This window comes from Amphiura filiformis, chromosome 11, assembly GCF_039555335.1.
Source record: "Amphiura filiformis chromosome 11, Afil_fr2py, whole genome shotgun sequence".
Taxonomy (NCBI): domain Eukaryota; kingdom Metazoa; phylum Echinodermata; class Ophiuroidea; order Amphilepidida; family Amphiuridae; genus Amphiura; species Amphiura filiformis.
In genome coordinates, this window is record NC_092638.1 from 28,641,424 (window position 1) to 28,653,638 (window position 12,215).

Genomic DNA, 12,215 nt, shown 5'->3' on the forward strand with positions numbered 1-12,215 from the left:
TAATGTTCCCTGCCTACATTTGGAGCTAGCCTGGAACCGAACAAGATTATTACAAAAACTAATATATGCAAAATATGAGAGTTGAACCGGGCCAGCATTTGATGGTGCGCCCCCTATAGCTTTTGTAATTTTTAAAGGTACTTATTATTAACAGTACGTTTTATTGTGCTCATTTTGCAAAGGTTTTCCAGTAAAAGTAAAAAACGTGATGAGGTTGATAGGTAAGAGAGAGGCTTGCAAACTAACTGCATAAATATGCTAATGATATAACCAATCGCATCACTCACACCAAGTATGGAATAATGTTTGCTGGTTCCATGTTAGCTTTAGTGTGCATGTAAGAACAGATTGAACATGGATGTCATGTAAAAAGGAAGATAATTGATCCATGGGTGATTTCACTAAACTCTTAACCAAACTGTAACTCAAGTTGCAACCGTGTGCAAGTTACGAAACCCATAAACTTTGCGAAGGGCTCTGTAGTAAATTACTCTACAAAGGTTACTGACCATAAATTTATCATTTTAGTGAAATGGATTTTACTATGTGTTGATTTTGTGACTTGTGAAGGGTCAGAAATGTTTTATGAAATGGACACCAGGGTCCATTCCATGAGTCCATAAAGGGTGAGCATGTTTAAAACCCTTTCTATAGCCAAAATAACAATTTCTCGATCATGAGTGGATGTACCTTCTGTGTCGGCGTACTTTTCATAGAATAACACGATCATGTGACCTGCATGACCGAACCTTGACCTTGCCAAGCAACGACCGTGTGATTGGCCAATTCTCAAAAGCTGTGTTTGCGCCGTAAGCGACAGTATTTGCATAGTACGCTCGGCGCAAATAACTGTGCGTACCCAAGTTGGCTCTCATGATCGAGAATTTAATATTTTGGCTATAATTACCAGTTCATCTCATTCAAGAAGAGCTTTTCAGGTTCCCAAGTTTATTGATGAAAAGGCAGTTGCATGGTACTGATCAGGAAATTCCTATCAATGCCAGGTGCACCAAACTGAAAAGTTTAAAAGAACCAGCTCTCAGGTTTTCCATACCATGCTTGCTTTTTCTATAAACACCACAGGAAAAGTTCACACTTCAGACTGGTCATAGTTTTCACTGTTAACTTATAAAACTAGAATTCATTATTAACCATTGAATTTTTTTTCAAATTTTAAAAATTGGAATCCTGTATTAAAAATGCAAAATTCATCTAAATTATCCATTTTACAAACAAATTTTAACTAATAATTTTGAGAGTTTTGACTTTCCTGCCGTGTTTTGTTTATATTGCTACTTCAATTCATACTAGTACTATTTATATATATGTTGATTTATTTATTATATGACAAATGAAAGCTAGTGTTTATAAACATGCTAGCATGTGTGTCTGTAGGGGTGGGGTGGGGTGGTTGAACAGTTTATCAGATAATTTCATTTGATATTTCCAAACTTGTCACAGTGCAAATTGTAACTTCATCGCTGTTAATTTGCATATATTTGTAGGGACAAACCAAAGATGTATGAAGCCTTCTACATGTAAACCTTCCCCAGGTTTTAAAAATAAGAAATAAATAAACAGTAAATGTACTGTTTTGAAGCTGACCCTCCCTACTCTAAATAGTATGGAAAGAAAGTGTTGTGGGTCAAATAATATGTTGCATAGCCCATGTGTGGCTTCATACTTTGTTTTAGTTTGATCCTGTAATATCACATTTTTCATTGTCAAATTATTTGCAAACATTGGCCAATTTGTCAAATATTTGCAAGAGATCAATTATCAGCTATTTTTGTCTCAGTTACAACTGCTATCACAAGTGTAATTTCAATTCATTGTCAAATTATTGCAACTTATGGCATGTTTTCATTTTAAAAACATTAATTATCAAGTACATAACATTTAAAAATGTAAATTGCAATTTCATCAATTGTCAATTTGATTAACTTTGCATTGTCATTATATATATTCTAATTTGAGCATGCAACTTTAACAACATCAAATTGCAGTTGTTTACTTGGTATGAAATTACAACTTTAATTTATCAAATTGTCAACCAACGTGAAACTTGATTGCAAGATTAACATTAATTAACTCAATTAACTTAAAAATGATCATCAAATGAATATTTTTGACAAGGTTCTGTTTTAACAGTATATTGCAATATTATACTTAAAAGTATATTGCAAAACTACAACTTTAACAATGGGCATAGGAAAAAGGCATGGGGAAAAAGTGATTGTCCGTCAGATACATTTAATATTGTATAAAGTGTATGGAAGAGCTGCCAAAAGATTGATGAAGTCATACTCGCACTTGGACTTCGGATGTTGATGACTGACTACAACACTGTTAAGTGCATAGGTCTACTAACAGTTTTGAACAAGTTCATAAAGTTTAATGGCTCCGAACAGTTTTGAATAAGTTCAGAAAGTTTATGGCTCTGAACAGTTTTGAATAAATTCAGAAAGTTTAATGGCTCCTATAAAGTGTATTGATCCTGTTGGTCATGAACTTTGCCTTGTTTGGCAACACAGTGATATTTGGAGGTGTCCTTATTCATAACATTGTGGTATCTTGTGCCAAGAAGAGAGGGTAGGGTTGTTGACAAACAATATTGATTTTGAAATCCTGTGTGTGACATGTTACATCCAGTACCAGATCAGAAACACCAGATGGGCTTGATCTTTTCAGTATTCATTAAAAGTTAGAATTTCTTGCATCAAAAGTGGTTTTAAATATAGTTCAAGCAGTATTTATATACTTTTAGTTGAAAATCTCAATTTAGACACAATAGTACGGTAGCCTAGCTGTTGAAGAAGCTTTCTGAAATTGTGATCATGAAGGTGTGTGCAATTATAAGCCTTGGTTGCATTTTCGTCTGATCACAGGAACCTGGTCCATCTTCCTTAAAAATGTAATCACTTCATTGCCTCTCAAAACACATAGAACTTGATCAGTTCTCTCAGATCATAATGTCTGAGAAGAGTCACGTAGCGCCGCTGTACCGACTTAGAGGCCAAAGGCTCTTTACTAGAGTTAAATAAAGACACTTTTGATAAAATCATTTTATTTGCCAGTTTTATGTATATATATATTGTATGATATGTAAGTGAAAGTGCAAGAAGACTGGAAAGTGAGAAAATAATAGTTGGCTAATTATATGCATAAAACAAACTATGAAGAATCATAATCTGGCTATCCTTATTTGCTTTTTTCTTTTCTATTCAAATAATGCTGACCAAAGTGTTTTTCAATGACTGAGCATTACTGAATGAAATGACACTCATCTGATTTACAAAGTGAATGCTGTTTTTGAAGAAAAAAAGCCAATAAATAAGTCTGATCCTTTGGTTTTGATTATGTACATTGTACAGTCTAATGTAAAGTCTGCACAAAAAGAAACTCAGCTGTTATAAACACGACTATAGCTTCGGAACTAATAAATGTTTTCATGTTATTTCAACATAAAAAGACGGATGGTTTATTTACGCGCACTTTGATACCTAATTTGTCCAATTTTGTTCAATATTAACAATGTAGCAGTGTTTTGCAAGAAAAATAGCCGAATTTAAAAGTTGCAGCTATTTGTATTGATTTTGAAGTGAGCGTGAAGATTATGGCGGGCTTTACATGCTACCGTGCTGGCATAATAACCATTGATCGCTGTAAACTGCAACTTTTAAAATCGGGTATTTTTCTTTAAAAACACTACTGTGTTGTTAATATTGAACAACATTTGACAAATGTGGTATCAAAATACGTGTAAATAATGCATCCTTCCCTCTATGTTAAAATATTGTGAAAACAATTATTAGTTCTGAAGCTATAGTCGTGTTTATAACAGCTGAGTTTCTTTTTGTGCAGACTTTATAATACACACATGCAGTGTATGTAACCTAGATAGAATTTTGTGACAAACCTGTGATTTGTTACATCAAAAAAATTTTAACAAATCAGTTTAAAATGTTTCAAATAAAAGTGCAGTTTTAGTGCACTTCAAATGTTGTGCTCTAGAGTAATAATACTTTTTAAAAGTGTAGCTCATTTTTCAGCATCTTGCATAGTAATATAGCCTTGTGTGGGTGGGAGGGAGGATATGAAGACTAGTCAATGTGCAGGGAGGCATAACTATTACCGGTACTTCATTTTGTAATGTGATTTTAAAACAAATTCCTCTTTTGGGCATTGATTTAACCGAAGTATAAATTTGCATGATGACACCGCAACTTGATACAACATCTTGATTTGATAGGATTGAATAACAGCGGTTTGATTTTGATTGATTTCAGTTAGTTATAGTGTGAAATTTCAAGGGAACATACATGTATGAGTTCACTATGGACCACAATAGCCTCATCCCAGTGGCATAGTTCAATAACCTCAATTAAACAATCATAGCAACATTTGACCTCATGTTGCAGAGTATGAGTTTTTGTACTCAAATTTTCAAAGGTCATTCAATGAATGTGCAAATGTATTGGGGTTAAAGAACTGTGCCATGATAGATGAGCATGTTGTGGATCCCAGTGGTTGCATAAAACTAAAATGATCATAAGGCAACAGAAAATCCTGTTTTATGGACCGGGCCTACCCAAGTATTGTGTTTTATATAAATGGCAGGGACTGTCTTTTGGAAATTGCAGGAGAGATGAAGTAAAGATATCATGTAATTGACCAATCAGAGCCAATGTTAGATCAGCAGGTAGTGCTCAGAGGGTTAACATCCTCCAAATTAAGGGCAATGAACATACACTGATAATCTGATATTTAAACAATGTATCGTAGTAGCTTGCTTTAAAACTTACACCCATTCTTGTCGTTTACAGGAATCAAGCGGAGATGGCTCACACATGCCGCGGTACCATTAATCTTGCCGGTGCCTACATAGACACAGAAGACTCATGCAACTTTGTGATATCAAGTGGAGCACAGACATTCCATTTGAAGGCCAGCTCAGAAGTGGAGAGACAGCGATGGGTGACAGCACTGGAACTTGCCAAAGCAAAGGCCATCCAGATGTTGGAAGCAGACTCGGGTAAGATATCCATGCAAGATTTCCACCAAAATATGTACGGTTAGTGATGTCTTACAACCACCGGAGGCAGAATTTAGGGTTAGGGTAGTTTAGGGTTAGGATTAGGGTTAGGGTTAGGGTAAGGGTTAGGGTTAGGGAATGGTTAGGGTTAGGGTTAGGGTTCCGCCTCCGGTGGTTGGAAGACAGCGCTTACCAATATGTACTTGTAGCTTGGCTCACTGTTGCAGAGCAGATGCAAGAAGCAGACTGCCTTTGCCAGACAGCGGATTCCTTGTGTCGCCATCTTTATAGTGATAAGTCCTAGGCTCAGGAATTTGTTTGCCTCTCCCAAAATGTGAGGTCAGAAATGCTACAATTTATATTCAGTTGCTAGCAAGGTCAGTTCATTGGTTTTTTTTTCTTCTCGGATTTACCTTTTCAGCAAATCCCATAAGCATTTGCAAGTACACCTGAGATGTCGTCATTTGCAATGCGCAGTAATGATGTTCGCTAAATGATGTGTACATTGGCCTGACGCATACTGATGTCAAATGACGACATCTCAGGTGTACTCGCAGAGGCTTATGGGATTTACCGAAAAGATCAATTGTGAAGCAGTACAGAATATAATGGTAGAATTTCTTCTCACTCCAACACTCTGCTTAGCATGTGCCAATACAAGTAGTATGAGTTGCGGCATCTCGTGGTATAGAAGTCACGTAAAGTTAATGGGCCCATGTACAGAAGAGTTATCCCTGTACACGTTCAAGTGGCAAAGCTGGTCATAAAGAGAAGCAGGATCATACATGTACCTTGTTCTGATATGTGCGTACTTGACCTGGCATCTTCAATAAAGGACAGTGTTTAAGTAGGCAAAGTATAAGTAGAAGTCAAAATTGTTTTTGTACTGTAGTGCAATGGTTGTATTTTCTGAAGGAGTTGACTTCATCCAAATCTGCATGCAGAACTTCTAGTTCTTAATTCATCAACTCTACTGCAAATCCAGCATCATCATATAATTAGATTTTTTTGAGATGCAAGGATCATGACACAATAAAAAGGCTAAAAAAGTTTGTCCAGTTCTTTTTTTATTTTGCTGATAATTTGATTTGACTTTAAAAAACAACACAAAGTTTTTGCTCTTAAAAATTCACTTGGCCTACATATAATTGCAAACTAATTTTTCAATTCAGTTAAGAAAGTGCAACAAATAAGCATGCACTCTTGCACGCCAGCAGTTCTATGCAGAGGCTTTTAAAATCATACCATATAATTGCTCCTAGTGATGAATATGTGCATTACCAGATGCAGTCTATGTTATAAGGGGTGCCATGCTCCCTACCCCCTTTTTTGTGTGCAAAATCAGCCCACTTTTTGACAATTTTTTGGTCCTAACAGCTCTTCCACCCCTGTTATTTTAACCATCCTGGATTTGTGACTGATGTGCTTGTATATGTGGGCTAATGTGGCTCACTTTTGTCATGCACTACACATGTGGTGTTGTATCAGAAATCACATGGAAATTTGTAAGTAAAATTCACATCCACATGGCATGCACATGTAGACAGAAATATATAGTTTGTTCGCCCATTGCACAGTTTCGCCATATATGCGAATAGAGCCTCAATGTGGCAGCATACATGAATGGGAATTGAGTCAGTTGTATTATAATATCATGTAAAATTACGTAATTCTTCCTTTCATGTCTATTGCCATTTTCCGTATATAATATGAGAACACACATTTTTAGCATAGTAGAAATTTGAGCCCAATAAACAGTGCAAAGTAAGTTGTGCAGAGACAGCGTGGTTGTAGCAATAGTCTGCAATATTTTGTTGTTTTACTTATGGATTACATTAAGTCATAACTATCTCTCTAATGTTGCCTCCTCTCATTTTACCACCTGTAACAACAAAATAAAAAGATCTTGACAGCCCATATCCGACTCCAGTAATTCCGATAATCGACCTACATGCATAGGGTGAAATTAATGTGGTTAACGCTGACAATAATAAGTTTAAGATGCAGCAAGCAGCGTTGTCAAGAGACCTGCCCCAGGATGTGAATTTGAATCCAGCGAGTGTCAAAAAGCTTGAGACTAAAGGGCAATTTAAGAGTCATGTCAAATATCACAAGATGCAGGTAGGGATGAAGATATTTTGTCATGCTTATTTGAATAAATGTTAAATGTTGGTATTTATACAGCGCCTTTCTTTCACATGTGTACATGTACCAAAGCGCTTTACACATTCCGCTGTCGTTAGAACATGTCAGCTGCCATACAATGCCCAAGGCATGCTCATACCTTTGGGCGGCGCTCAATGGACAATATTCATAACAGCTCCCCATTTCACCCCTGGGTAGAGAGAGGCAAGTAAGGTAAAGCGTCTTGCCCAAGAGCACAACACGATGGCACCACGGGCTCGAACTCATAATCCACCGACATACAAGGCAGAGCCCGCATCGCCGCGCCTAACGTGCCCTATTATTTTAACCTGTTTAACTGAAGGGCTACCACCACGTCTGGATGTATTCATGAAGTGTTTATGCTTTTATAGACATTTTATTGGTAAAACGTAGTCATGCTTTAAAAGTACAGACATATTAAAGGTCCAGACTAGTGTAAAAATCTGACATCAATGTTTTACGCAAGTACAAGGTTGCCGGTACAAATCCTGGTCTAAACATGTTGTAATTGTTTATAAATACTAGATACAGAAACAGATGTTGTCAAATTTGACCTGTTCTGCTCTTCCTGTATAAAGCAATTTGCAAACTGTGGAAGTAATTTTAGTTTACTTCCATAAGTTCATGTATAAATGTAGAGGATCATGTTATCATGTGTGCAGATTTATGTTGGTTATATGCAGGTGGATGAAATATCATTTGATTAAGGATACGATACATGATTTACAGACAAGTGACTCATTTCGGAATGCGATCATGAATTTTGAATTAAAAAAAAGTTTCCACAGGCTTCGTTGGGATTCGAACCAGCGATTGAAACTTCCTTCGATTACGCGTCTAGCGCTTTACCGCTTGGCCACGGTGGCAGTTGAGTGGAGGAGTGTAATGATAAATGATAAATCTCATAATGCCATCTTTAGCCTTTTGTTTACTAAAAAAGACGCGTTTTGTAAAGATAGATTAGCCGTTTTATGCATAAAGAGCACTAACGCTTGGGAAAGGTTTCAAACAAATAATAAAGACACTGATGTGATGATGAAATTGCGTAAGTCGGGAATTATCTACGTCGCAATGGTTTGTTTTGGTTTTAGGAATTTGACCTTAAAATTTACGACTTCATGACATTATCATTCGAAATCAACAAAAGATATATCAACAGTATATGGCATCATTATTTCTCTAGAATGTTTTATACATGTATGTGAAATAGCTTCAACAATGGTTCGCTGCATAATGGTAAAAACAGCCTTGACCTAAAAAAGGGCGAGAGGTACCATATTTTCGGATTCAGGCTAAATTTAAAATTGATATAAAACGTTTGTTTTTTAATCGATTACAAAAATTAACTTTTGTCATATAAAGAAATTGTGTCTGGCGTGAATTACACTACAGTTTTTATTCTTAGGGCTCTTTGACTTCTTCAAATGATTTTTTTAATGATAGAGTGAATCCCCTGGCCCTCTATAATTACGCACAAAAGATCGAGTCCCCTTAACCCACTCTTTCACCTGAATGCAACAATTGAAGCAATGTTAGCCGAATGATCAAATATGATAGATGATAGGGCTAAAAAAAATACCCACACACTTAAAAATATCTGCTGATGATATCCACTACTTCATCAACTGTCTTCTGAAGATAGCGTAATGTTTCTGTGTGGCTTGTACATGTAGATGGCCCACTGCTTTATCACCTTTTGCTGTTGATATTCCTTCACTACATGAACATTTTGCATTATCAGTATTTCTAATAATTACTTCATCTTGTCCATATCTAATTAATTACTTCAGCTGCCTACTTAGCAATTACCTTGACCATCTATTAGCAACTAGTAGCATTTCCCCTGTCTACTGCTGATATTTTGTTTTCAGCTAATAGTTCCCAACTTCCAACTATCTACTGCTGATACATGTAGTGTTTTGTCTCTACTATCTGCTGCTGATAGTTCACACAAATTCATCTATCTACTGCTGATAGCATTTTGCCTGAAATATCTATAGTTTACACCTTCAACTATCTAATGCTGATAGCATATATTGCCTAAATTATCTATTGCTGATAGTTCACAACTTCATACATGTAGTGTTTTGGCTAATTATCTGCTGCTGATAGTTCACACAAATTTAGCTATCTACTGCTGATAGCATTTTGCCTGAAATATCTACTGCTAATAGTTCACAACTTCAGCTATCTACTGCTGATAGCATAATGCCTAAAATATCTACTGCTGATAGTGCACAACTTCAGCTATCTACTGCTGATAGCATTTTACTTAAAATAATTATTACTGCGGATTGTTCATCACAACTTCAGCTATCTACTGCTGATAGCATTTTGCTTGAAATATGTACTGTTGATAGTTCACAACTTCAACTTTCTAATGTTGATCGCGTTTTGCCTAAAATATCTACTGCTAATAGTTCACAACTTCAGCTGTCTATGGCTGATAGCATATTGCCTAAAATATCTAATGCTGATAGTTCACAACTTCAGCTATCTACTGCTGATTGCATTTTGCCTGAAATATATACTGCTGATAGTTCACAACTTCAACTATCTACTGCTGATAGCATTTTGCCTGAAATATCCACTGCTGATAGTTCCCAACTGCAACTATCTACTGCTGATAGTTCCCAACTGCAACTATCTACTGCTGATAGGTCTGGATTAACTACCTACTGTTGATAGTTCACAACTTCAACTATCTACTGCTGATAGCTAGTACATCAACTATCTGCATATGATAGTTCACAAGTTCCAATTATGTACTGAGCTTATCATCTCCCTCTCAGTTATCTTCTACTTTGGCTTTTTGCCTTGATCTATATTGCTGAAAGGTCAATACATGGTACTTCAACTTTCTACTGCTGAATTGCTGAATAGCACTCAGCATCATCATCTATGAATGCCGATAGCCCTCTCTTATTTAAGCCAAGTACTTCTGTCTACTTGGGCACATATCTGTGCAGCTAATGTAGGCTACTGTACTCAAGGCTGTATAGCATTCATACATGTACAGTCCAGCTAAGCATTGGGCAGCCATGGTATGGCTTGTTACATGACATATTTATATGTTTTAAAATAAGTTTTTATAAAAAAAGTGTACAAACTGATTGATAAGTGCTTCTGAGAAATGTACCCAGACTGAAGTATGTAGTCAATACGTTTAATTAATTAATCTTGTGGTCGTTAATTTAGCAAGATGAGTTTTGATGGTTATTTTGCCCATATGTGACATGATCAATTGGAATGAATCACATGTCGGCAATTTTCAATTAGAATTTTTTTACATCATTTTCTGGTAGTTTACGAATGCTGCAGTTTAATGCAAACCCCATCAAAATAGGACATCTGGCTAACGAGTTATGAGCACGGCTGAAAACAAGCTATAAAACAAAAGAATTTGGTCACTGTTTTTGCCAAAATCTCAAAAACAATATCCAACTCATTCCCCTTGATCATGTCACATATATTTAGTCACCCATCCGTTCAGGTGTATGTTATATTTTTGAACTGCAGCTAGAAGTACAGTTTGTAGTAAATTTAATGTAAGTTTCTTCAAACTTGCTGCAAATATTGGTTACTTCATCTTTAATTATACACAAAATTTAGGGTTAGGGGCATGATTAGGGTCAGGATTAGGGTTAGGTTTAGCTTAGGCTTTCTTACACAAAGTATTGTATGAAAAATCGACCCATACATTTGTAGTTATCCGAAGATAAGTGGGAATCCGGGATGGGAATGACATATCCATTTACACCGCCATTCTTGGTGCCACTTTAATACAAACAACCTCCAATGAAAACCAATAAATCATTAGGAACCAGTGCATTTTAATTGAAATAGCGGACTCCAACCAACGGATGATGACCCTTTAAAGTGAGCTAGATATTTGAATATAAATCAGGCATAATTGGCTCATGCATGGTTTGTCATCTTTCATTTTATCCGGGATTTGATGCATTATTGAACTCCTTGCTGTGTATAGTCTGTGCTAATTTTATGATTGATTATTTTCATGCATCGATGATATAAAATCAATTTTCATGCGATTTTAAATTTGATACCCATTTCGTTGACCTTTACAATAGCATTTTTCAAACATCTGTATTTTTGATGTCTTTTGTGGTATTGGTTTTCAAACAATTGAAAAATTAATGCACGAAAAAAAATTCAAATTTCATGGTTGTAATGCATGACTGGTCCTTTATATCGTATGCGCAAACTGATACATAGAATGTATTCAGTTTCAGGAAATAAAACTCTGGGGATCGATTCATTATCTTGGCTGTATTTCCTGTAATATAAATTTGCATTTATTGATATACAATTTTGTTATAGACATGGTTTATCAAAGAACTCATTTCATATGATATCAGCTGTGCAAAGTATGGAAAGTTACTTTGCCTTTATCTTGCATGAGTTGCTAATTATAGGATAGTAAATTATTACTATATTTATGATATAAATTTTCATGGTGTAGACATTTAGTACCATTTTATGTCGAAACTAGGCATGTGATGAATGTTTATGCGCCTCCCGTTTCGAAAGCAAATCATAATATTGTCGAGTGTAGTCACATGTTGGCATGCATACTCTATGATGTGCCATCTGACGGATCATGTTCAAGGAAATTTGATACTCGCCTAAAAATTAAAATAACGTCAGCCTAGTTGTGTCATAGTTTGTTGGCCTATACAGATGTGTAGGCAATTTAAAATTCTCAGACGGAGAAAGTGTATTGGTGTAATAGGCTTTCTGTATATAGAGCAGTGTTAATACATGGCGTATGTGTGGAGTGAATGCTTAACAGCCGGATGGAAGTAGTATGCACATGTATATGGAGCACTAAGGAACATAGTATTGCTAACACATGCAGGTCGCTGGGAAATGCTACTTAAATTTCAGGTGTGAACGGTGGCTTCTTCCTCTTCTTCCCGGAGGACACTGGCTTCTGGGATGTTTTCACTTTTAAGCGTGCCAGACGCAAGAATAAAATGAGTAAAGGTAACAG

General features: G+C 36.0%; 1 protein-coding gene across 2 annotated transcripts in view; it reads left to right on the plus strand.

The window, feature by feature from the left end:
* The window catches only part of LOC140164680 (oxysterol-binding protein 1-like), a 148,911-nt gene that overhangs the window by 20,021 nt on the left and 116,675 nt on the right, over nucleotides 1-12,215 (plus strand). For both annotated transcript variants that reach the window (XR_011860558.1, XM_072188032.1), the window contains exon 2: nucleotides 4,827-5,035. Coding sequence is in view for 1 of the 2 variants with exons in the window: in XM_072188032.1 (XP_072044133.1) it covers nucleotides 4,827-5,035 (209 nt within the window). In the remaining variant the exon portion in view is untranslated. The remainder of the gene's footprint in view (nucleotides 1-4,826; nucleotides 5,036-12,215) is intronic.